The sequence below is a fragment of the Larimichthys crocea genome, chromosome VIII (genome assembly GCF_000972845.2).
Source record: "Larimichthys crocea isolate SSNF chromosome VIII, L_crocea_2.0, whole genome shotgun sequence".
In the NCBI taxonomy this organism is placed as follows: Eukaryota; Metazoa; Chordata; class Actinopteri; family Sciaenidae; genus Larimichthys; species Larimichthys crocea.
In genome coordinates, this window is record NC_040018.1 from 10,898,521 (window position 1) to 10,921,911 (window position 23,391).

The window sequence follows — 23,391 nt, forward strand, 5'->3', positions numbered from 1 at the left end:
AAAGTAGGAAGAAGTCGCAGTGTGAAAAAATAAATCATGAATAGATATCAAAATCTTTGATATCGATAATTGTTTTTGATCATCAGAATTGAGTCAAATTGTAAACTTCCTAGAGATTCCCACCCCAAAGAATCTGTCACAGATTCAGCGTGAAACGACCCCTTGCAACTCTCAGGTGAATAAGGGGACATGCAACGGAGCTGTGGGGTGTCTTATCTGCAAACAGTGAAAACTGGCGTATGGAGACCCCATTAGAGACTGGAGGGGGGCGACAACCAAGTTCTTAACATGCTGCACTAGGGCTGCCACAAACGATTATTTTGATAGTTGACTAATCACCAATTATTTTTTCGATTAGTCGACTAATCGGATCATACGTAAATTGACTGTCCCGGAGAGGGGCGGATGGGCGGGCGCTGTAAAGCTCGCTGACGGAGCCTTGAGCCACCTTCGCCCTCAAATCTTTCCATGCCGACCCAGAGTCGCCGGGGAGGAAATGCACCCGGAGGAGGCCAGCCAGTGCCGGGGAGAGGTCCCACGAGGGGATCTTCCACACCGTGCAGCCGTCCCTGACCCGCTGAGTTGAATCCCCGGGGCAGACTGCGCGGAAGTTGCGGAAAAATCGCAGGGATTGGTTAAAATTGCAACACCGCCCTGAATTCACGGGGATTCACTGAAGTTGCGTTAAGGTTGCAAATCGCAACATTGTGAATTCCTGGAGGGTCTGTGTTATGGTATCATTTACGGTACAGTCAGGCCTGACGCCGATTACCACTACTGCGCATCTGCGTAGGGGTGTGTGTGTGGGTGTATGTGACAGAAAGGCAGACGCGGCAGTGGAAGCTGCAGCTGCAGTTTCGAAAAAAAAAAAAAAAAAAAAAAAAAAAAACAAACAAAGAAAACGATGCGTCGACCACTAAATTTGTTGTCGACATAATCGTGACTAATCGACTAATCGTGGCAGCCCTATGCTGCACAGAACCTAACCATGTCCGAAAATGTTGACAACCACACATCCGCATTTTCAAAAAGCTCAGCTTTTACGGTCTACGCCATTTAGAAAGATTGCCACTATCAAATGTATCAACTTTGGACAACATTTTCAGAAAGCCTCTTTTTTTTGTGGGAGGGAAACACTGGCCCTGTGTGGAAAAAGGCCAAAACGGATGCATCGTAAAATGATGCGTCGTAAAATGCATCACCATCGCCTAAGGCATACAACTTACAACAAAAACCTCTGTGCAGCATAGTATGAAGATGACATACTCAACAGCCCATACAGAAGTAGCTGAAATTCTTCTCACTCAAACAAATGGCATGTCAGCCCAAACACAAGTGGGGACATTCTTTCCTGTAAACAATGGCCACAACATGAATTCCTTGTCTGCCAACAGTAAACACTGGAGCACCAATAACCATGGGGATAGAGCGGGAAAGGAGTGGGCATTAGCAGTGGGTGTTGTAGGTTGAGAACATCAAAACTAGCCCATGACTGCAACACTCAAGAATGGCGGGTACAACACTAACTGGTCGGTGTCCATGAAAGAACAGAGTTCTAACTCAAGAATGAAGTAACCTGTTGAAGAAGGATCCTGTTTCAACACGGCTGCAGTACCTTTGCACAGCACTTCCTAAATGCATGTGGTCTGCTTGCACCTTGTCCCTTGAGACTGGTGTGTAAAATGAGAAGACTGCTTGACAGGTTAATGTATGCAACTGGAATGAAATAATACCCAAATACTCAGTTGACTCTCCACTTCCCAGGCTCTCTGTTTCATATGGAGGCTAGTGGTTAACCTCATATACTTATAACCATGAAAACTTTAAGAAAAATATGCAAAGTTTCCATATTCACTGCTGATATGCTGTGCAAACACAGGCATAAAACAACACTAAAAATGAAATTAGAAACTTTATTGATCACATTGAACGTGAAATTACTTCTCTGCATTTAACCCATCCAGGCTGGCACCTGTTGGAGCACACACATGCACGTGCACAGGGTCACACACTCAAACTGACAGATGCCAGATTCACTGGAGCGGTGGGCATCAACTCACAGCGCCCGGAGAGCAGATGTTGGGGGGGGTGTTAATTAAATTACTAAATTTACTGTGTTAGTGCAGCGTGTCTGCAAAGAACTGTGTATGTTTGGTCAATGCATATCTCTGGACACATCTATAAGTAATTATTCGTTTATCCACCGCGTTGTGACGGTGATAGTGAGAATGACAGCATACCATTATAAACAGTATATGTCAGATAACCTGGTATGTTAACCTGGTATAAACATCTGTATTGGATGACAGAGTGAAAAGTTAATTAATGCCACATCTAAATAAAACAGTGTCAATACAGTCTGCTCACAATATAAAATTCCACAAACACTATAAATGAACCAAATTTAAATAAAATAAAATAAATAAAATGTTCAAATATTTAAATGTTTGCCGGGGTTCCAGAAACTTTAAGTGATTCGTGAAAATGTGAGCAGTCCTTGCAGCGTTGGCTTGTCCAATAAAATGCTGGCATACTACAGCCAGGGTTTGACATCAACTTTCTGTTTCTGATCTCTTTTCCATCGGACAAGTTTAATCTAATTTATGGTTCTTCTAGTACTCTGAGTATGAAAAGCAGGCTAGCTAACATCTATGGGTCAGGCTAAACACAATGAAAATAACTGGAAAAGAAAAGACCGGAAGTCTCCTAAATATGTTTCAAAATAGGTTTCACAGCTGTGGAGCTGGAAGCTGAAAACAGAAATACGATCAGATTGACTGTGGTTTTTTGAGCATTGGCTCATAGCTGCTAGCTAGCTTGTCACAAGAAGATGCTGTAGTAATGTTGCATCATAAGGGACATTTTTTTCCTCTGTGGCAGCAGACACGACATACAGCATTTCAGTACATATTATACCGCTATATGTATAACTACATATAAACAGTTAAACTATCCCTTGCACAAGTAAATTTCTCTTTGACTTGCCTTACATAAACTCCACTTAAAGCAGAGCATTCATTGGACCTAATACCACAAGAAGGAGGTAAACATCCATCATAACAATATGAACAGATATCAGTCATGTTAATTTCATCCTGGGTCTTATTTTCCTAATTTACTTTCAATTATTTTGCACGATGGGGCCGCTTAATTACTTGGAAAACTAACTGTGCAACTTCTCTAAGCAGTGCGCCAGATATAGAGACCAATGTTTTGCTCCATTTCAAACACTGCTAAATTGTCAAGTCTATCTAAAAAGTGATCTGTTCTGACTTAGTTAATTAAAATTTAAGGTTCTCCTTAATGTGGTCATAACATTATTTCCGCAACAGTCTACAGAAAATTTAAGGTAACATTAACTCACCTTTGGGTCAGCAAGAGCATTGATAACATTTCCTAGGGCAAGAAGTGAGCGATTGATGTTAGCGCCTTCCCGCAATCGTGCCCCTTTGGCGTTGGTGGTGCTGGCTCTCTCAGAGCCTGCAAGATCAATCAGGCTCATTTTGGCAATGCAGACATTAGGGTTGAGGCTGGCAGTTTTGTCCTGCTGTCTCAAATATATCTGGAGAGAAGAATACAAAACTTTCAATTTAGAACCATCAAGAAGCAATACCTATCTTATAACCTGAAGGTATTAGTAACCACCCATTTGAAATGGAGAATGGGAACAGCATGCAGTTTAACAGTTTGTATTTATGCGTCTTCTGTTGTTCGTGTCGGCTGTTATTGGCTTTTCATGTTGTTCTTTAAAACTGGACTCAAATACCTGAAATACAGCATGGGACCGGGAAGAGGTGGCATTCATATCAGTGGGGTGCTGTGTCCTGTTGCGATTGCCAGAATCCAGAGCCTCAAGAATGTGTTCTGCAGACTTCGGCTGTATGGAGGGGAGGGGGGACATTGTGACCCAGTATACACACCATAGCAACCGAACAGTAAGAGGGCTAAATGTTAAAGTGTTTGTGTCTGTAACCCAGCTATACAGAACAATATTTGGACAGTGTTTCTAATAAAAGAAAAAGCTTTATGTTGGAAGATGTGAGCAATTTTCTCAGTTAATTTTGCAAACACGCAACATACTGTCTTACAGACTACACATCAAAGTTAAATTTATAATTCAAAATGTTTTCTTCCATATGGCCTTCATTTCTTAAGAGGGCACATGGAAACACATTTTCCTGAACATTTGTGTACACTTGTCACAGTTAGACGTGAAATGTTTTCATGAGTTTTCACCAGTTTTTCAACATTTTATGATGTCAACAGAGGAAGTACATTTCTTTACCAGTGCTTACAAGGGAGCCAATTTCTTGTCATTTATTCTGGTATGACCTCTAAAAGCAATACATTATACATTGCAAAAGCATCTGAAGGAAATCTAAATTATCCATTCATCCATCCATTATCTGTAACCACTTATCCTCATCAGGGTCACAGTGGGGCTGGAGCGAGAGGCAGGGTACACCCTGGACAAGTCACCAGCTTATCGCAGAGCATTCTAAATTATACAGACTGTAATACAGTGTCACATGTATTTAGCTTAAATATGCTCTACAGTGCTATGGGGCAGTGTGCATGATACAAGTTGCCACTAACCTGATGCAGTGTGAGGCCCTGAACGACCACTCCTTTAGAGCTGTCCTCTCTGACTGCGAGAGGGCCTGCATTAGCCAACAAGTCTCTGATCTGTTCATTGTAAACCTTTAAAACAAACAACAAATATAAATGACAGCTATAGATCCATCAAAAGGGGAGAGTAAAAATCTCCCCTTTAAACCAGGCTACCAATGAAATATCTGACTGCTGCAACGCCTTTAAACAGAAGCAGTGTAGTTTAATCATCAGTGAATATTACAACTAAAACTCTTTGGTTAAAGTATAAAAATCACTTTGACCAAAGAAACCAAACAGTATTTTATTTGTACTAATGCAGAGAAAAAAACAAACCAAAAAACAATAAAGATTCACCTCAAGATATGAGAATGCAACAGCAAACTCTTTCTCCTCCTTGGCGTCATCCATGCGTTTGAACAGCTCTGTCATGGTGCGATACATGACCCCAGGGTCATTTTGTGAGCCTAACATCGTATGCGTCTTGCCTGCTCCAGTAGCACCGTATGCAAATACTGTAATTGAATTACATTTGAAAGACAAATCAATACAAGGTAAGATAAGGGCCTACAGTATGTATACTGTCTCAACATCAACTAAATGACAAGCACTGAACTTACACAACAGAATAATTCAATTAAGACGAGCTAGGCAGTAAACAATAGTATTCTGTTGTGTCCACTGTATGATCATCTCGGAGGCTGCAGATTGTGGTGCTGCTGAATTGTGTTGTGCTGACAGATGTTTGGATCATCTTATCCAACCAATTTATCTCATTGAGGGTATGCTAAATAACAGAAAGGCGTCTCCGTGTAATGCGATGTAGTTCTTCAGCACCACAAACTACATTCTCCAAAATGACCGTTGGTTCATCGTGATCAAGATTTTGTAGCTGATCCAAGCATCTCTCAATGCATCACTAATGACTCTCTAAAGCCAACCGTTTCTGGTCCTATTAGCAGTGGGAACATCAACTGTCAAAATGTCTCAATTGTGCCAATTTAAAACACTGCACAGTGTTGTGAGCTAGTGACCAGCAAGTGAACCCTGGAGCAAACAAAGTAAATTAACAGCAGCCAGCAGGTTCAATTAATGATATGCCAGCGTGAGAGGAAAAAAACAAATCAAAACACTGGTGCTGGTGCGGCTTATAACTGCATTTGAACGTCAGTATTTAGTCATGGAGGTGTTAAAGAGAGACATTTAAAAAGTCCAAATGTTTACTGCCACAACAGATTAGATCACACTATTATATTTAGCCCCCAAACGGTGACGGTGGGAATTGTGTTACCTTGCAATACGTTTTTCATTCCCTCTGATTCAGAGGAAGAAGTCGTATGACACAATATTAAGTATTACACTACCCCTGGATCTGACCGCAGCATGAGTCGGCGCACACTCAGCTGTGGCTGTGACACACATCTGCATCTCTGCAGTGTGTGGTGTCTGACTGTAGCTGTGATTAGGCCTTTAGCGATTAGATGACAAAGCTTTAATTGTTGATGACTGTGGCTGTAGATTTGATATGATGATGGCTATGACACATTCGTTTTTTAAGGGCTGACGACATTGACTACACGCAAGGTTTTTTTTTTTTACATGCTTGAGCTCCTGTGACGTATTAGTGCAAACTAATACGTAAATCCCATGGGGCTTAAGAGTAGTCACAGTTACAGCTACTGTAGGCATATACATATCAGAGATTCAAATGCATGAACACAAATGCAGATATAGTCGGAGCAATCAGCATACCTACAGCCACAGGTCCACTGCCAGGCTACTTATTGTGAGGTAACGCAAAGGTTACTGCAAGGGAACTCTGGGGGCACCATTTGTAAATATTCAAAGAAACCTTAAAGGGTGACGTTTAATTCATACTACTGAATCTTAATGCATTTGGGATGGCTGTGGCTTAGAGGCAGACAGGTCGTCCACTAATCAGATGATCGGCAGTTCGATCCCCGGTCTGCATTGGATCTCCTCCGGTCTGCATGTCGAAGTGTCCTTGGGCAAGATACTGACTCCAAATTGCCCCCGAAGGCTGTGCCATCGGTGTGTGAATGCGTGTGAATACAGTGTATGAATGGTTAGATCCTCAAACTGATGAGGATGGTAGCCAATGCCATCAGTGTATGAATGTGTGTGAATGGGGTATGTAGTGTAAAGCGCTTTGAGTGGTCGGAAGACTAGAAAGGCACTATATAAGTACAATCCATTTACCATTCACTCACTTTAATTTAGCCTTACTTTACACAAAGGGTACATACAGCTATATTATTAAAGAAAAACAAATATATATAGTATATATTATTATCATATATTATAATTATATACAATTTAATATTGAGATACTGAATATTAAAGAACTTAAATAGGGTTACAGCTTAAAAAGAAGAAGTTATTTTTGTGCTACAGAAGCTCAATTATTACTTTTTGCCATTTGGGGATACAAACGTGTTTGGCGGCCTGGTGCAGCTTTAACACAGAGCGTATATTTATTTATTACCTGTGCAGTTAAATCCATTCATCACACCGTCCAAGACTCCTTTAGTGGTGTTCTCAAAAATGTCAACTTGCGTCGAGTTCTCGTTGAACACGTGGTCAAAAACAAACTTCAGGTCTTTGTTTGCCCTCTTGTTGATGTTTCGGTTTCGTACTTTTTGCGACCCAAAACATGACATGTCCTCTTCCTTCGGGTCAAATATGAGCATGTTGTTATCAACGACCTGGACCACATTTCGACAGTTTTCACGCTTCTCGCTGTCGCTGGTTGGTCTCACCCGAACAACCACCTTTACGTGGCTGCACACATTGCTTGCCATTGTGGACAGTCTGAAGTGACTTCTGTGTTGCTGCAAAACAAAAAACAAAAAAGGATTAAGTTAAATTTCCACATTGAAAACCAGTATAATTCTTAATAATATGATCATGAAATCACACAAGTTGGGAAACATTAAGCCTCCCTCAAATGTTGCTTTATCTTATGCTGGATATGCTTACTAAGAGTGAAGGCAAAATGTTAAATGATCATATACCCACACAGGCAATATTTGGTACAAAGTGTTTAGAGCATGGTTTCAACAATTACTGACAGTAAGGGCCCACATTACATTACTGTAAACCATCGATGTCATGTATGTGGGCTGGAGGACAGCAGCCCTGCATTAAATCCTATTCAAATAAAGATGTAATGTTTATTTATTCATACTGATGGTCATTTTGATGGCTGTATTGCTTTGTAGTGTGAGGTACACATTGACTGATGTCCAGTATCAACTATTTTGTCCAACCTTATTGATATAAACGCTGAAATACGTTATGTTTACATAGCATGTCGTATAAAAATGCTTTGTTTTAGCCATGTGCACGTAATAAACTGGCAGTCACACAGAGGTAACGCTACTGGGTGTGTGTAATGTTTGTGTTATGTGTGCATATCACACGTTCAACTGCTGAACATTAAACGCACTTTGACTTTAAAGTGGCTGGTTTCCACTAAATCTACAAACAGTTGCTGCCTGGCAACGATATTTACTCTCAAGTCACAAAAAAAAAGTTACGATATAAACGACGCTAATTCGTGTTAAACATCGTAGCAAATGTATTCAAATAATAATATTTCGTGTTTAAAAGGGCGTAAGAGCTGAACATGAAGAAGTAAAGCAGCCCTGCCAACGTTAACTTGGCTAACTCCTGCTTAGCCTAGCTCTCGGTCAACTAACTCCCAACGGTCGGTTAACGTTGTTCTCTCCAGAGCCCCGTGTGTGTGTTCATGTCTTACCTTTTGTCACTAAAAGCTGTCGTTCATCTCAGTGCCACGGTAATGTTTCAGATGACACACAGTTGGTTCGTGTCTTTTAAAAAAATAAATAAATAATAAAGTCACCAGCCAAAGCTCTGTTAGCCAGTTAGCACGACAAGCGCCAATATTTTCAAAAACAAGCCCTCTTCCTCTGTCGCCGCTCATTGGCCGGATCGGAGTGACGCAGCGGACATGCTGCCGCTGCAACTGCCGCCGCTGCTGCTGCTGCTGAAGGCGGGGCTACTATCTAGGCTACTACGGTAAGCTTCGGTTAAACCTCACAACAAGGCGTTCAGCCGATTCTCCGTTACACTTCCACCTTGGTCGAACATTTTCTAAATGTAACTGGACGTGCCGTTGCGTTCCGTTGCGAGTCGTCTCCTCGTTACACAACTTGTGTGAAGCTAACTGCGTGCCGTCATCCAACATGGTGGCAATAGGAACAATATCGATTTCATCGCTCTCATCGTCAGGTGTGAACGCCAAGCAGCCACCGACACACGTGATAAACACAGAGCTAAGAACAGGGTTCTGGATGTTCCTTACAGTCGTGTGTCAAACATGTATTTAACACCCAAGCGTGTGACATTTTCTCCACATTATCTCTAGTACCAAAAACCCTGCTACATGTAGCTACACCTGGTTAACAGCTATTGTGACCTGCTAACGACTGGCTAGCAGCTAAGTAGCCATGGTAATAATGGGAGACAGGGGCGTACCTAGAATCATGGAGCCCCCCCTTAAAAAAAAAAAAAAAAATCCCCCTGAAAGAATAAAATGTCCATATTATCTTTGTCCCTTGAGTTATTTCCCACCTGTCACCCAATTTATAAGACACTGTTTAATAGACATATGATAATAAATGTACAGGACAAGGATAGTTTATTTTACCCGAAAGCTGTAGTATTTTGATTTACATCTAGATGCACACAATGCAATAATAAAATCAATCGCGTCATTGCCACGCAATATATTTTTTTTTTTTTGCCACCTCCTCAGATTCTGTGTAATTCTTCGCTGCCAGTGAATGTTTGCTTTGTGTTCACCAACGCGTGAGCACGCACACACACACACACACACACACACACACACACACACACTTGTTGAGTTCTCTCATCTCCTTTCGCTTATTTCTGTTGGATTAGAGTCATACATCGCCACAACAGAGCTCTAATTTTCAATCCATCTTGTTGCCAGGAAACACCTGAATACCTTTTTAACCATGTGGGTCACTTTGGAGCCTGCTGCGGGCAGTATTGTTCAAGTTGACTGCCGAAATGTTGAACTAATCAGCCAAAGATGGACTTACTCTTCCTCTCTCTGGGTGTGGTGGTGGTGGTGTAGTGTATGAAGCACAGATGTGTGCTGTTGGAAGGGTTCATTGTCAGGGTGATTTCAGCCTGGCTTCAAATATTTGAATTGTTGTGCCCTCTTGTTCTGGATGCAGAGCTGCTGAAAAAATCCTGAAATATCAAATTTACTTTATAAGTCTGCATCGTAAGATTTCTGTCAAATTGTCTTATATATATTTGCCCTGTGTATACTTACGTTACAAAGCACTGTTCTGTGTATGTGTGTCTTTATGTGATAGCATAAATCACCACATATCTTTGCTCTTATTTTTCCAAAGGTCATTATAAGGATCATGATTTTCCACATGTCTTTGCGCTCCAACCCGCTGTTATGGAAAACAAATCTGGCTGTCTGGAGAGCATGGAGGTCATGGAAGTTAAACTTGCACTCTTCTACAGTTTGTGCTTCTTCTGGGCCCGGTCCCCTGGACAGATCTGAAGCATTGTCTTCTGTTTCAAGCGAAAAGCCTCCGCACACTCCTGTCATGCTTAAAGAAGTGCTTCATTACTTAGACATCCAAGTAGGTCAGGTACGTTTGCATTCTTGTTATTTTTGCAAGCTTTTTGATGTCCCTAAGAAAGTGAACGTCTGTTTGTCTAAATGTTCTTTTTAAATACGTCAAAGATCCATTCAAACAAAATGAGTGCCGTGCGAGAGGATTCAAACAAAAGCAATGGTGTCATTTGAATTCACTGTCTTATTCTTATTACCATTATTGCCAGTAGGATGTGTTCACCCACTGATGTATTTATACATTAAAAAGCCTCCTAGAATGTCGGCACATCTGATGTGTGACTGAATTGAATCTCTAGGACTGACTGGCCTCTCTGATATTAGCAAGTGATTAGGTTGTATTTGTGTTTTCAGCCGTTGTTATCCAGTCAGGCTAGGTTGCTGTGGTAATGGCATAGGCACGCAGACTCATACTGTTTCTCTAATGTGTGTCAGACCACATGAAACACCTATCAGTTTCATACATTTCGATTCAACGGCACCACTGACTACAGTCTCAAAAACTCTTGCAGAGTTGAATGAACACCTCCCTGACAGCATCAGTAGCAATGTATATTAAAATGTTCATAAAGATGAGATTTATTTCAGGGGTTGCTGTATCAGTTTTTATAACAAACACATTGATTTTTGAACAGGACACAAATAAATCATAACCCCTCTCATTGCAATCTTACAAATGACCTCTTTGCTGCTAATTATTCTCCTTACCGAGATGTTTGTTACTAAGGTAAAAAAAATCTGTTTACACACTACATAACAACTTGTTTTAAAAGCACACACGACTTGGACAGGGTGCCAGGAGCTTGGCTTTCACTTAATGTATGTACTACCAGGACAGATGGGCATGAGTCAAAAGCCTTCTGGTGTGGCAGGCAGCATTCAAGGGGAAGTGCTGCCCCCCCCTATATAATGCCTGGTCAAGGCAGGTGGGGGCCATGGGTCAACAACTTAGTCAGGAATTGCGCCACTGTAAGACTGTTGGCAGGACACAGGGTGCTGCGTCGCTCCTGCCTGAACTTTAGCACCTCTAAACTCCTCCGCTGCCCGCCCATTTGCCAACTGTCCCAAGACAGCTTGCCAATCAGATGCTATTAAAAACAGTTTGATAGATTTTTCTTTTTTCTTTTTTTTGTACAGTACATGCTGCAGACTTCACTTAGTGTGACGTTCTGTGGAAATGGTAACATTCAGAAGTCATGTTTTAAACGTTGCGTTACTGCAGATGTCTCTTAATTTATTTATTTCTGTGGTGACACATATTTGATGGTGCAGTTTTACTTGTTCAGTAACCACGGCAATATTACAACCCTATCAGGGTGCAGACACGTATTGCACGGTGATACTGTACAGCTAAATTACGCCTCTGTAGACGCAGGCACATGCTCTGTCAATCTCAGTCACACTATGACAAATTTCCATTCTGACATTACTGTCTGACAGAGCTGCCATTTAAGCAGTCAAACATGCCGTGGTTAAGTGACGGTGTCATTAACAGATCAGTCGCTGCGAGGAAGAAAACCTACCCTTAATATCAGACAAATGTTGACTGGAATCACTGAGGGCGGTGAGATTACTAATTTGAATAGCTATTGTGAAATAATCACCAATATGTAATTGCTCTTGTCAGCTGAAGCGGCATGTGTATGAATGGAGTACTTAAGCGATGATGGGTGTCAGAGCAAATACTGCAGTAAAACCAAAGTGTGTAAATGGAGCCTTTCAGTGCCCTGCTGCCTCCCACACAGGACGTCTGGCTGCAAATGTGTGTGCAGGTAGCTAATTTGCGCTCAGTCAACTGAGCAATGACTGTAGGCCTATAGATTTCATATGAAAGTCAAAATCTGAAACTAAGATCACCTTTTCATTTATATGCACTTCTAGATGTTTGTCATTGTGGAAAATATGTTCGCAAACAGGTAAAGAGAGAGGGAGAATTTTTGATTGACCGGTAAATTCATTTTTGAAACATACTGAGAGATATTAAGGAAAACACACAGCTTAAATTAAGTTTTGAAACTTTGCTACTATCAGTCACATGAAGCGACAATAATAAGTTCACCTTTTAACAATAATTTGTTCTAATGCTTTCATATGTAACCTCCTCTTCAACTCTTAAACTCCTGCTTAAGACGAAGCATGAGGAGTCCTCCACTGGCGCAGGCTGCTTGCGTAGGGGACCTCCTCTAGAATAGATTAATGAGCCATCAGCTGAGAGTCCAGGGGAAAAACCCTGTGCTGCTGTAGAAGGAGAAACAAGCTGCCTACTCTTACATTTCAGTCTCAACACACTCCCCCTTGTGGAATTAATGAGGCCATAAGTGTTAAACCTACTTTTTTGGATCAATAACACAGTCTTCTAACAATCAACTCATTTTTGAGCAGGTTTAGGCAAATAATAACTATTGGTCAGAGAGATGAATATTCTACCTTGCTCTTTATGATCACTGTCAGTGCATAAAGGTGTATGCTTGTCATTTGTTGACCAGACAGGAATTCAATCATAGGAATATATGAGTATTGAATGAATCATGTTGTTTTATAATTCATAAGTAAAGTAAAACATTTTTTGGCACACATATATTATATTGCTGACATGTGAGCATCACGCAAGGCATCAGACCAGATGCTGAAAATGTCCTCATACACATGTCATCCTGTTCACAGTCACTTCAGGATTCTGTTTAACTCTTGGTTAATGTTAATGTACATTAAAATGAAGTGTATAGTCTGTATAACATAATTAGGGCATATATGACATCTGAAATTCTGGTACACCCAAAGGCGACAACAGTAAACTGTACAAATATGAACTCTTCTTAGGACCACCAAAGCACTGGATTTTTAAAAGTCATAATGAAAGAAACAGACGCATTAATGCCAGCTTATGTCGAGAGCAGGTGGTCGCCAATGTGGAGCTTGCACACCATAAATAGCATGAACCAGGCTAGACTCATGATGACAATGGAAATCTAGCACAAAAATACAGCAAAAGCGGCAAACCACAAATCACAGGTGTTGTAGCTTGTTAAGGCCCTGAACCACAGCAGACTTAGTTGAGTGCTGCATTTTTCACATCCCCTGTTATTTGGGTTATTTGGCTGGCTGTAATCCGGACACATGAAGAGGCACTCTGTTCTATGGATAGATGACCACAAAACACTCCACCAGCTGCTACTTCTCAATTTTTTTTTTCTTTTCTTGCATTTTTAGATGCATGCTATGAAAAGAAGTGTACGGTCGTGTGACGTAAAAAAGTAGTTACCATCTGTTTCATCTGTCATTTACACATTTTTACATTAAATGTGGTTTTGTGGAATGTATATCCTGTAGAGGCTGGCATGGCATCAATGTTTGATGGATGTTAATCCAGTACAGGATATTTTCTTACTTGGTACTGAATGTACCAGCTTGTAAAGAGGAGCATAGCTAGGGTTAATATTATCTTTTCTCTTTAAATTAGTTAAAGTCTTACAGCTGAATTTTGGGTCATCTGAGGTGAGACTTTTAAGGTCTACAGTACAGGGAGTACCATGTACCTTCTTGCAGGAGCATTTGGAAACGTAACATACAATCTAAAAACCTCTATGAAAAAACTGAAAGGCAGCATTTTAAGGAAACACTTAGTCTTAGTGCACGGGTTGTACGGGCTGGATTTGAAATGTCCATTATTTTTATATAAAAGGGTTTTTTTGTGACTTTTATCTTTGTTTCTTAACTTATATTCCCAGTGACAGCCAGGTGAAGCGCTGTGCGTTGTGAATCCAGGCAAAGGGGTAATATGATCCTGTCTCTTCAAATTAGCTAAAAGCCTTGCAGTTGCTGTTTGGGCCATGCAGCTTGAGTCAAGAAATGTCTTCAGGAGTAAATATGAAGTGCAAGGAAATTACACAGCAGTTGAACACTGAAGGTGTTGTCTTCATACCTGTTTTGTAAAGAACTTTGTAACATTGCAGGTTTTATTTATTTTTATAGAGGAGTTTCTCTGTCAGTGTCTCCTACATTAGACAATCCCTGACTATAGTTTTGTAGCTGTTGTAGTGTAAATTAGATGATTGTGTATTTTATAGTAGGGCTGTCACAGTAGTGCAGTGTATCCTGCAGAAGAGGATATGCTCTTAATTTATGCCTCAGTTTTTTGTTGTTGTTTTTTAAAGCCGCCCATGCAGCAAACGATAAATGTGTTGTATTAACACTGACATGTAAGACTACTCTTGCATATTTAGCTCACCCAAAAATGGGACAGTAATATTTGTACATTGTCACTTAACTTCTGCTGCTTGTCTTCAGGCAGTAAGGATCATTATGAAATTAACATAAGCCACAGAAGAGGTGCATATTTTGCCATAAATACTGGCCCATAGACGGCTGAGACAGCTCCACAATTATGCATTTTGAGTGAAGTATTCCTTACTCTATCTGTTCATGAAAATTGGACTATGTCCTGCCTTCGCCTGCATATACCCTGCAAGGTGCATTACCACCACCTACTATGTGTGAACAGAAATCATTTCAGAGGGCCTGGATTATTTACACAATATATCACTAAATCATTAACACATTATCAATATTAAATATTATTATATATTTCAATATTGGTTTGCCTTAATTTGTAGGTACAACAATATAATGTTTAATTGTAGAAATGTGTGAATATAAAAAATGAATATAATCTGACAACACGTTTTTTTTGTAGTCATCCTTTTAAAAAGGTCAAGATGAACTCATCTGTTATATATAACTCATAGAATAAACATTGTTATCTGGAACAAGCAACATATTCTTTTTCCTGTACTGAATTTGTCACCACAGCCTCATCTGGGTCTTTAATGTTTTTTCTTTTTTTCTTCTTTACACTCCTTTTTTAGGAGCACTGAGTAGTGAAAGAGGAGGCTGGTAAATAATTGATCCTTGTAATTAAACACTCCAGCCAGGGATGCTGGGGCTGATTGACGGCCAGATATTAGGCCCTTGTCTCGTAAGGTTGCAAGTTTAGTCTGAGGTTATCAGTGGCCAGAAGAGTCTTTCTCCCTCCCTGCCTCATTACTTTCATGAGTAGAACATTTCATAGTGGAGTGGTGGGTGGGGGTGTGGTGTGAAGACAGTCTGGGACTTCATTAGCCAAATGGGGTGCCTCAGTCTACAGAGTGCCAAATCGTTCAGCCTTGCTGAGCAGACAACCCGTTTGTGGGTGCTTCACCACACTGTCCTGTTAGAGTTGCTCGAGCCATTTTGTCTTACCCATTCTTCTACTTCAGGTTCACTTCAGCAACAACCTAAACAAATAAAGCAAGTCTTCCTGCACCTACCTGAGCAGATGGTGTCTATCATAGCTTAGCTCAAGTAAACCTCCCTCCCAGCCTCCAGACTATATTTGCCCACCTTCCCAGTTTTGCTGCATTGCTTAGAAAGCTGTATATCATACAGAATAGTATTTTGTCCAATAAAGCTTAAATGCTTCCCCCAAAAGTAAATACTTTCCCAAATGTTTCACTTTATTAATGTTTGAGTCAAGATGATATAACAATGTTGACTCTGTGTGTGTGAGAAAGAGAGGGGTTGGTGGGGGGGGGAGAAATCTCTTTCCAACTGATGCACGTACCAAACATCAAATATCAATGCATGAGAGTGTGCTGTTACAACATCAATAACTATAACTCTCTATATAAGCTATATACTGTATCTACATATCTTTAATAACAATTATTGAAATTGTATAACTCTATACTCGCACACATCCAATATAGCTAAGCTTAGTAAAAATAAACTGGAGCCCATCCTCGGTGCTGAATTGATACTATTACAGCAGGTTTTATTGCAATATTTACATTTGTTCCTGGTGTGTGAGTCTGGGTATGCTAATCAGATACATGCCCTGTGGACAGCTGGATTTAGATGACTCATTCCTGCAACACATCTTCAATTGGTGTTTGTGTGTGGTCCAACCGGATTATCTCCGTGGTCTTTCTTTTGAATCTATTCAGGATATGGTGTCGCAATATCAGATTATCATAGCGAAAGAATTCACAGTAACACTATTATAACAAATTTCCCCTCCAGGGATAAATAAAGTGTCTATTCTGTTCTATTCTATTGTGATATCTATAGAAAATGTATTAATTACAATAATAATTCTAATATAATAACAGTAATAAAATCATGCAAATTCATCTTTAACTTTTATTTTGTCTCTTTTTTTCTGTGTCACTGACAACCAGCATTAAGGTGCATTACAAGCACTTACTATGTTGGAGGGTGACCCACAAAGTAAGAATGGAAAGAAGTGTAAATAATATAAGAGGTGCTGGATTATTTATACGATATTATCATACAGGTGTTAATAACATTATGTCAGTATTTCATTCTTGAATGTCATCAATATCGGTATACCATTAGTTCAGGATAATAAGATAAAAGAACATGTGTAGTTTAGTTTAGTTACTGTTTATCACTGTCAGCGTATTGGGTCATTTATACATATAATAATTGTGATTTTATTTCCTATTTTTGTGATAAATTATTTTTTTTCCTCAAATGGTCCTACTGCTTGTAATTAAATTATGAAAATGTGTTAATGGAAAAAAAAGAAAAATACTACTACTTATTTTCTGTTGATTTAGACTAGCGGAAAGGGTGATTTGTCCTAATTGTTTAGATATTTTGGTGTTCCTTTAACACAACAACGCTGTTGTAAAACAGCAAAAGATTTTCCTTCCATGCACAGGGTAATTATTTTGCACTTGTTTGTGTTTGACTCCCTACCATTAACTGGTTCTGGGGCATTCTCAGTACTCAGAACTCAAGATGGTGCATGTTTATACCATGCTGCAGTAAATGGTTTGTCATGTTAGACATGCTTCCTCTCTTGCGTGAAATTGTGTTTTTAACAGCGATCTCATTTTGCTGTATCACTACTGTAAAGCCTAACCCCTATCACCAGCTCTAGTACCAGACTGCCAGATTGTAAACACAAGAGATGTGTAAGCGGTGATGCGCGTGTAAGCGGTGATGTAGATGAAAGTGTCTTGCTCCACAAACATCAGCCAGCACATACATGCTTTTGTGTAATGTCATCAAAGGTGCGGCCCATTGCACAAAAGCGATTTGTGAGCGGTGCTTGCACACAGATCGCAAATGGTGCCAGCGTCACATTTCAGAAATGATCGTTGCTCTCAAATTGCAGATATATTTTCGAGTGCTGCCGGGCTCCCACTTGCTCGTGAGCTCCAAGTATTGCATTTGTTTTCATGATTGAAACAGGTTATAATTAGAGAGAGGAAATGATCTCATGTTGTAAATTGCAGCCTGCATGTTTTACATGTGGTGAAATGGCCCCCTGGCTCAACTCTTGGCTCAATGCAATGCAGTGTCATCCAGCAAAGTGATGTATTGGTCAAGCTACAACAAAGGGAGTAATTCTACTCTACCTGTTAATCGAGATGGAGGGGAAAATGTTATGGTCTTGTTGCCAATTCAAACTGAAGGTGATTTGAAACAGGTGTGATATACTCTCTTACTGATCTTTCTCAGCATGGTATTCTGCATCTAAATTATCTTTATTAAACTGCTGTTGTACCTTTTCTGATAAAAGTTGGTTGCAGTGACCTTATCTCTGTAACCAACATTATCTATATTCCCAGCAGCATCCAGATGAAGTGCTGTTGTTCTCATTTGGAGTGCTTCCACTCCTTGCCTACTCTGTTTCCCGACTAATTTGGCAGGAAAGAGCATGTCCGCTCGACACTACATGACACTACTGACCTAAACCAGTAACAGAAGTTTCCTCACTTCCTTCTCACTGTTCCTACACCACGTCCACCTCCACAGTTTAGGTGTGGAGTGTCCTTGCCCAGGCTCGCTGACACCTTGCTTAAAATGTATCTCTTAAATACCTGCTTGGTTCTTCTTGAGCACAATGTTCTGCCATCTCAAGCGTTTGACGGAAAGCCTTTCTGAGAACCTCTACGTCAGTTCTCACATCAAGTCCCATGAGGCTTGCCTCATCCTCTTGTCAGTACACCACTCTTAAACTTAATGCTTCAGAGGCCAGATGTGCTTTGGCTCACCTTCACCTCTTGCTGATGAGTACCCGAAGGAAATAAATGCAAACTGGCAGCAGTGTAGGAAGTAGTAAATTTCAGCCTCACAGTATCAGCAGTGTCCTACTGAGAGGCAGCCCTCACACACAAGCTTACGTACCCTCAAGGCAGCCTAAGGCTCCTGAGACTGACCACTACCCCCCAAAGGCTAAAAAGACTGATGTCAGAGATTGAAAGCTTGAAGCTGGCTGATGGTCTTTTGTCCAAGTGGCAGCTCAAAGTCTGACCTTTGGTCGTTTTCCATCTACTACAGCTCTGTACCAACCCCTTAAGCTTAGGGATGGATAATATGGACTGTGGGAAAATTGTTATCTGTTAAATGTTAATGCTGTCATAGCCTGGTTGCAGATCTCTAAATTGCAGTCCACATTCTGTCCACATCACACTCTGATTTATAAAGTCTTTCCCCCAAGATAACTGAACCACTCCTCAACCACAACTGCAACCACAGCTTCTGCATTGGCTGAAAGTAAAGTTGGTGGGATGGATATATACACTCACTACTTACTGGTTAGGGGAAAATAACCCTCCTTCCCAAACAGTAAAACTGCTGACATGAACACCATGTGCAGAATGGATAACAAAGTGAAACTAATTGCCTGGATGATAAGCTAATACTATGAATCTGGCCACCCATTGACACTGAGGCAACCAATTAGGAAAATACAAAACAACAGAAGACATACTTCTACATTATGTCTAGTCTTTTTTGTAGCTTGAACTACACTAAATGTGATGTACTAAGTGGCCTTTAACATCCCTCCACCTCTTTTAAACACTACTACTAAGTACTGGTGGACTGATGATAATACAAGTCCTGGAAAGGCCCAAGGCAACTTCATCAGTACATAGCGCTACATTACGAAGCTTCTCTCCGATCTCAGCCCCTCCTCCATGCCACCTCCACTTCCCCCCACCTCATTCCCTACTTCCTTTCATTTCATATTGTATTGTCAACCCAGTCTTCAAACTACTGGAAGCATCTTCTTAAATGCCTCTAGATGCCCTTTCCCTATTGCCATGCCTTCCACCACGAAGCCTTCATTTAGCTCGACTCCTCTTTGCACTCCCTAATGGACTTGGCCCTGTTCTTCTTTTGTCTTCCTTTAGTACCATGAAATTCACCTTCAGGAGAGAAAGCCATCTTTCTTGATGCTTCTTTACATTTTGTGAATATAGTTAGATGATTCCACCCCCTCTTTTCAGTTTCTCCTCTGTTTTCCCTTGGGCTTTATATAGTTTTCATTGTTTCCTTGGTACACTGTATTGACAGTAGTGTCACACTTAAGATAAATCTTTGAGAGCAGTGAAGAAGAGCAATGAAGCACGTAATCATTTTGAATAGCTTCAACGCATCATTTTTGACCTTATTTCTTGTTTCCTGTTAAAACAAAGAAATAGCCTTTTGGCATTTCTGTCACAGTCTGTGGCATTCCATACCCACTCGAAGTTAGTAGTCTATATTTTGTATTTTAACAACTATGCATTTGTAGGCATGTCAAAATAACAGTATATAACCGGATTATAAAAAGGCTTTCCATTGTCAGTAGAGACAGTTCTCTTGAGAAAAACAGCGCATTGGTAGTTCAAAGCTGCTTAAAACAGTCTGTGTTACATTCATTGCCAAAGCTAGAGGCAGTGTGATGTCCAGGGCAGCAAAATGTTGTAGGGAGGAGTGGCAACTCTAGGCCTCGCAATTTCTTTGACAATTAAGACCCGACTTTATATCTCCTCTCCTACCCACACTCAGTGTTGGTTCCTTTTAACTGTAAATGTGATCTAACCTTATTCGAGTAGTTATAATTGTAACAACTTAAGCATACATTACCATTCTTTATTTGGCATAGATTCTCTCTCTAATTATAATCAAGATGTTTTTGTTGCTTCACCATGCCTTCATTATCCGGGCAGCGGCCAGAAAATGTTTGACTCTTTCACTTTTGGAAGGCTTCTAAACACATCTGTAATGTAATGTGCATCTCATCTATTGACACTTACACACTGATTGTTTCATACAGACTCAGTAAGAAGTATGGTAGCTGGTATGTGCCTATCCAAGGAGCAAATGTGCGTTTTTTTGTCAATTGCAGATGTTCAATGATTATACACTGTATAAAACATTGATGTAGTATCCGCAACATCACACATAGGTTTCTAAAGAACCGTTGTGAAGCTCAGAGAATGGTGGCTCTTGCACTCACTATCTTGGCGGTTCTGCATCTGCTGACTCCCCACTAATGGTCACCTGGTTTCTTAAATGGTCCACCAGTCAAAGTGGCCACCTCCTTGATTATACATGCCTTTAAGTCTTAAAACAATTTGAACAGGGAAGTTATATATAAATTCACCCTCCGTACAGTTGTCGTGAATGGAGAAATTAGCTATTGAGACAAAAACTGTTTTTTGTACCAGCCTGTAAACATGTTTATTTCTCCTGTGAAGTTGGACATTTTAATGTGTAGGCCTATAAAGATTGACTCATTATGCAGCCAGCCTGGAGTGGCTGTTCAAGGAACTGCAGTTTTTGGTACTTCTGTGGCATTTTGCTTCATTTAACAGCTACGGATGTTGCCACTTAGCATTGACACTGGGAAATAGGACAGTGGCATATCCACCAAGGGATAGTGTACAGAGTGCCATTCATTGTTGTAAATTAAACCTTGTTATTGTTGAGGTTACTACACAGCTACTTAATAGAGAAATCAATATTTTTTGGTCAAATCATTGATTTGAAAAATACAGAAATGACTGACTATAGATTGCTGTAATCGACGAATCATAATCAAGTATTCAACAAAGTTGTATAATAATCCATGATAACGCACGTCAAGACTGCACTGGTGCGTGGTGTGTGTGTGTGTGTGTGTGTGTGTGTATATATATATATATATATATAATATATATATATATATAGATATATATATATATATATATATAGTGCTGTCAAAATTAACGCGTTAATTTTGTCGATTAATTTTAAAGAATTAAGCGTTAAAAAAATAACGCAATTAACGCGGTTTTGTTTACTTCCGGTGGCGGCGCCGCCATTTTGGATGTGGCAAAGTAGAGCTTTGTTTCCCGATATATTAGTGTGTGTGTGAATGGGTGTATAAGAGGCATTAACTTAAAGCCTCACGGAGACTGCGCCCTGGGCGGTCGCCCACATTGCCCATAGCAAAACCGGCCCTGCTTGTATTAGTTACGGGCAGATCTGCCACATCAATATGGCGGACACGTTAACGTGTCGCAGCAACGGACCAACCTGCTCAGGCGTCGGGGTGGTGTCTATGATCTATCCTAACTAAAGGAGAGTCTGTGTATATATGTCTAGATCATACCTAACTAAAGGAGAGTCTGTGCATATATGTCTATGACATCCTAACTAAGGAGAGTCTGTGGTGTAAAGTGGATAAGGACGGACTTTTAGGGGGAACATTTCATTTTAAAAAGTGCCCGGGCTCGTTGGACAAACGGCAATTGCACAGTTTGCAAAGCCGAATTTAAATTCCACAGAAGTAACACGACTTTAACATATCACCTCAAAGCAAAACACCCAGTCTACACTACAGGAGTGTGGCACTCCTCAGTATATTTCCTCATTCTGGCTTTTTTCTGTTTGCACTGTGCATATGTGCACCTAAGCCAATAACATGATGAATTCATATACTTTATCTGAGTTTATCTACTTAATTTGATCATTTTACATAAATAAATATTCATTATAAGCTTCAGTCCAGAAAAATGCATTTAATTTATTGATACATTTATTGATAGATTAATCGTGATTAATTACAGAAATTTTTTGCGATTAATTAGTTAGTTTTTTTTAATCGATTGACAGCCCTATATATATATATATATAATATAAATATATATAATATATATAATATATATATATAGGATAGTAATTACATAAGAATAATGGGTGCAAGTGTTTTGATGCATATCATGTGCTGACAATGAGGGCTTTCCTGCACCCTACTTTGTTTTTCTTCAATTGCATCATCAATCATATGTTAAGATTTAAGATGAGAACAAAGAAAGTTTCCACCTTCAGCAGATGAATGTGAAAACAGCCATCTAGTGTCAAACTGCACATACATCATTCTGCACATTGAAGGTCAAACAGCCAAGTAAAGTAACAATAAGCGGAACGCAATTTAGAGTGGAAGAGGAGAATAATATTGCAGCAGTACATTTGCTAAAGCTTCTCTTTGACTTATAACTAAGAAAATAAAATAATATCCGGGTTTGTCAAACAAAATGTCAGATAAAAAGCATAAAAATGATGATTTGATTTGAAAAATAGTCCTCTTGGATATTTTTATACAAGCTCAGTTATGACAATTGTGATTTGACTAGACTAATCAAAGTGATGAGGAGGATTTCACAGACCGCAGCCCTCTTGCCCCTATTTTCATCCCCAAACTAACCTGCTAGACTGTGAGAAACATTAATTTGATTATCATAGAAGACTGTCTCCCACAGCTGCACAGCACAGAAGTGAGGCTGTAGTCAGTGCTGATGTAAGACTGTGTATCCTGGAGCCACTAAACTGAGTATACAGAAGAGAAATATGTTACGAGGATTAGGTAGATGTAATTTTTAATCAATTTTTAGAATTCTTTAGAATTCAAGCCAGACAGGATGGTATAGGACCACCCCCATGATAATAAACATGAACATTAAACACTGACATTGTTATAATTAAAAACATACATTTATATTATGTTATCTTGTACTGACAATAGAGTAAAGTAGAGCTTAACTTAAATGTTCTTTAATAACATTTAACATTGTCAACCTATTCCACTTGACATTGCTGAGAGCTGCTTCTTCTCTGTGCTGCTTGCCACAGTATTGTAAATTGCAGTTCACTCTGCTGGATAAACTTTGCAGTGACACCAATATATTACCACAAGCATTTCTTTCTGCATTATATACTGGGAAAAAAACAAAACATTGGCGCATATCGGATAATATACATTTATGCTGATATGTCTGCAATAGGCTGAC

At 39.9% G+C, this 23,391-nt stretch overlaps 2 protein-coding genes across 6 annotated transcripts in view; one reads left to right on the forward strand and one right to left on the reverse strand.

Moving 5' to 3' along the window:
* Nucleotides 1–8,698, reverse strand: part of kif18a (kinesin family member 18A) — a 30,509-nt gene extending 21,811 nt beyond the window's left edge. Inside the window, exons 1-6 of one of the 2 annotated variants that reach the window (XM_027281297.1) lie at nt 8,393–8,698; nt 7,118–7,463; nt 4,969–5,126; nt 4,597–4,701; nt 3,767–3,877; nt 3,365–3,562 (exon numbers count right to left, since the gene is read on the reverse strand). In XM_027281297.1, coding sequence (XP_027137098.1) covers nt 3,365–3,562; nt 3,767–3,877; nt 4,597–4,701; nt 4,969–5,126; nt 7,118–7,433 — 888 coding nt within the window. In that variant the 5' untranslated portion in view covers nt 7,434–7,463; nt 8,393–8,698. The remainder of the gene's footprint in view (nt 1–3,364; nt 3,563–3,766; nt 3,878–4,596; nt 4,702–4,968; nt 5,127–7,117; nt 7,464–8,392) is intronic. The other variant, XM_010731211.3, reaches the window with a different exon arrangement.
* mettl15 (methyltransferase 15, mitochondrial 12S rRNA N4-cytidine) overlaps nt 8,563–23,391 on the forward strand; it is a 53,168-nt gene continuing 38,339 nt past the window's right edge. Inside the window, exons 1-2 of one of the 4 annotated variants that reach the window (XM_010731209.3) lie at nt 8,563–8,673; nt 10,044–10,295. In XM_010731209.3, the coding sequence (XP_010729511.3) occupies nt 10,059–10,295 (237 nt within the window). In that variant the 5' untranslated portion in view covers nt 8,563–8,673; nt 10,044–10,058. Of the gene's footprint in view, nt 8,674–8,774; nt 8,887–10,043; nt 10,296–23,391 lie in introns of those variants that run through there. The other 3 variants (XM_010731210.3, XM_027281298.1, XM_027281299.1) reach the window with 3 other exon arrangements.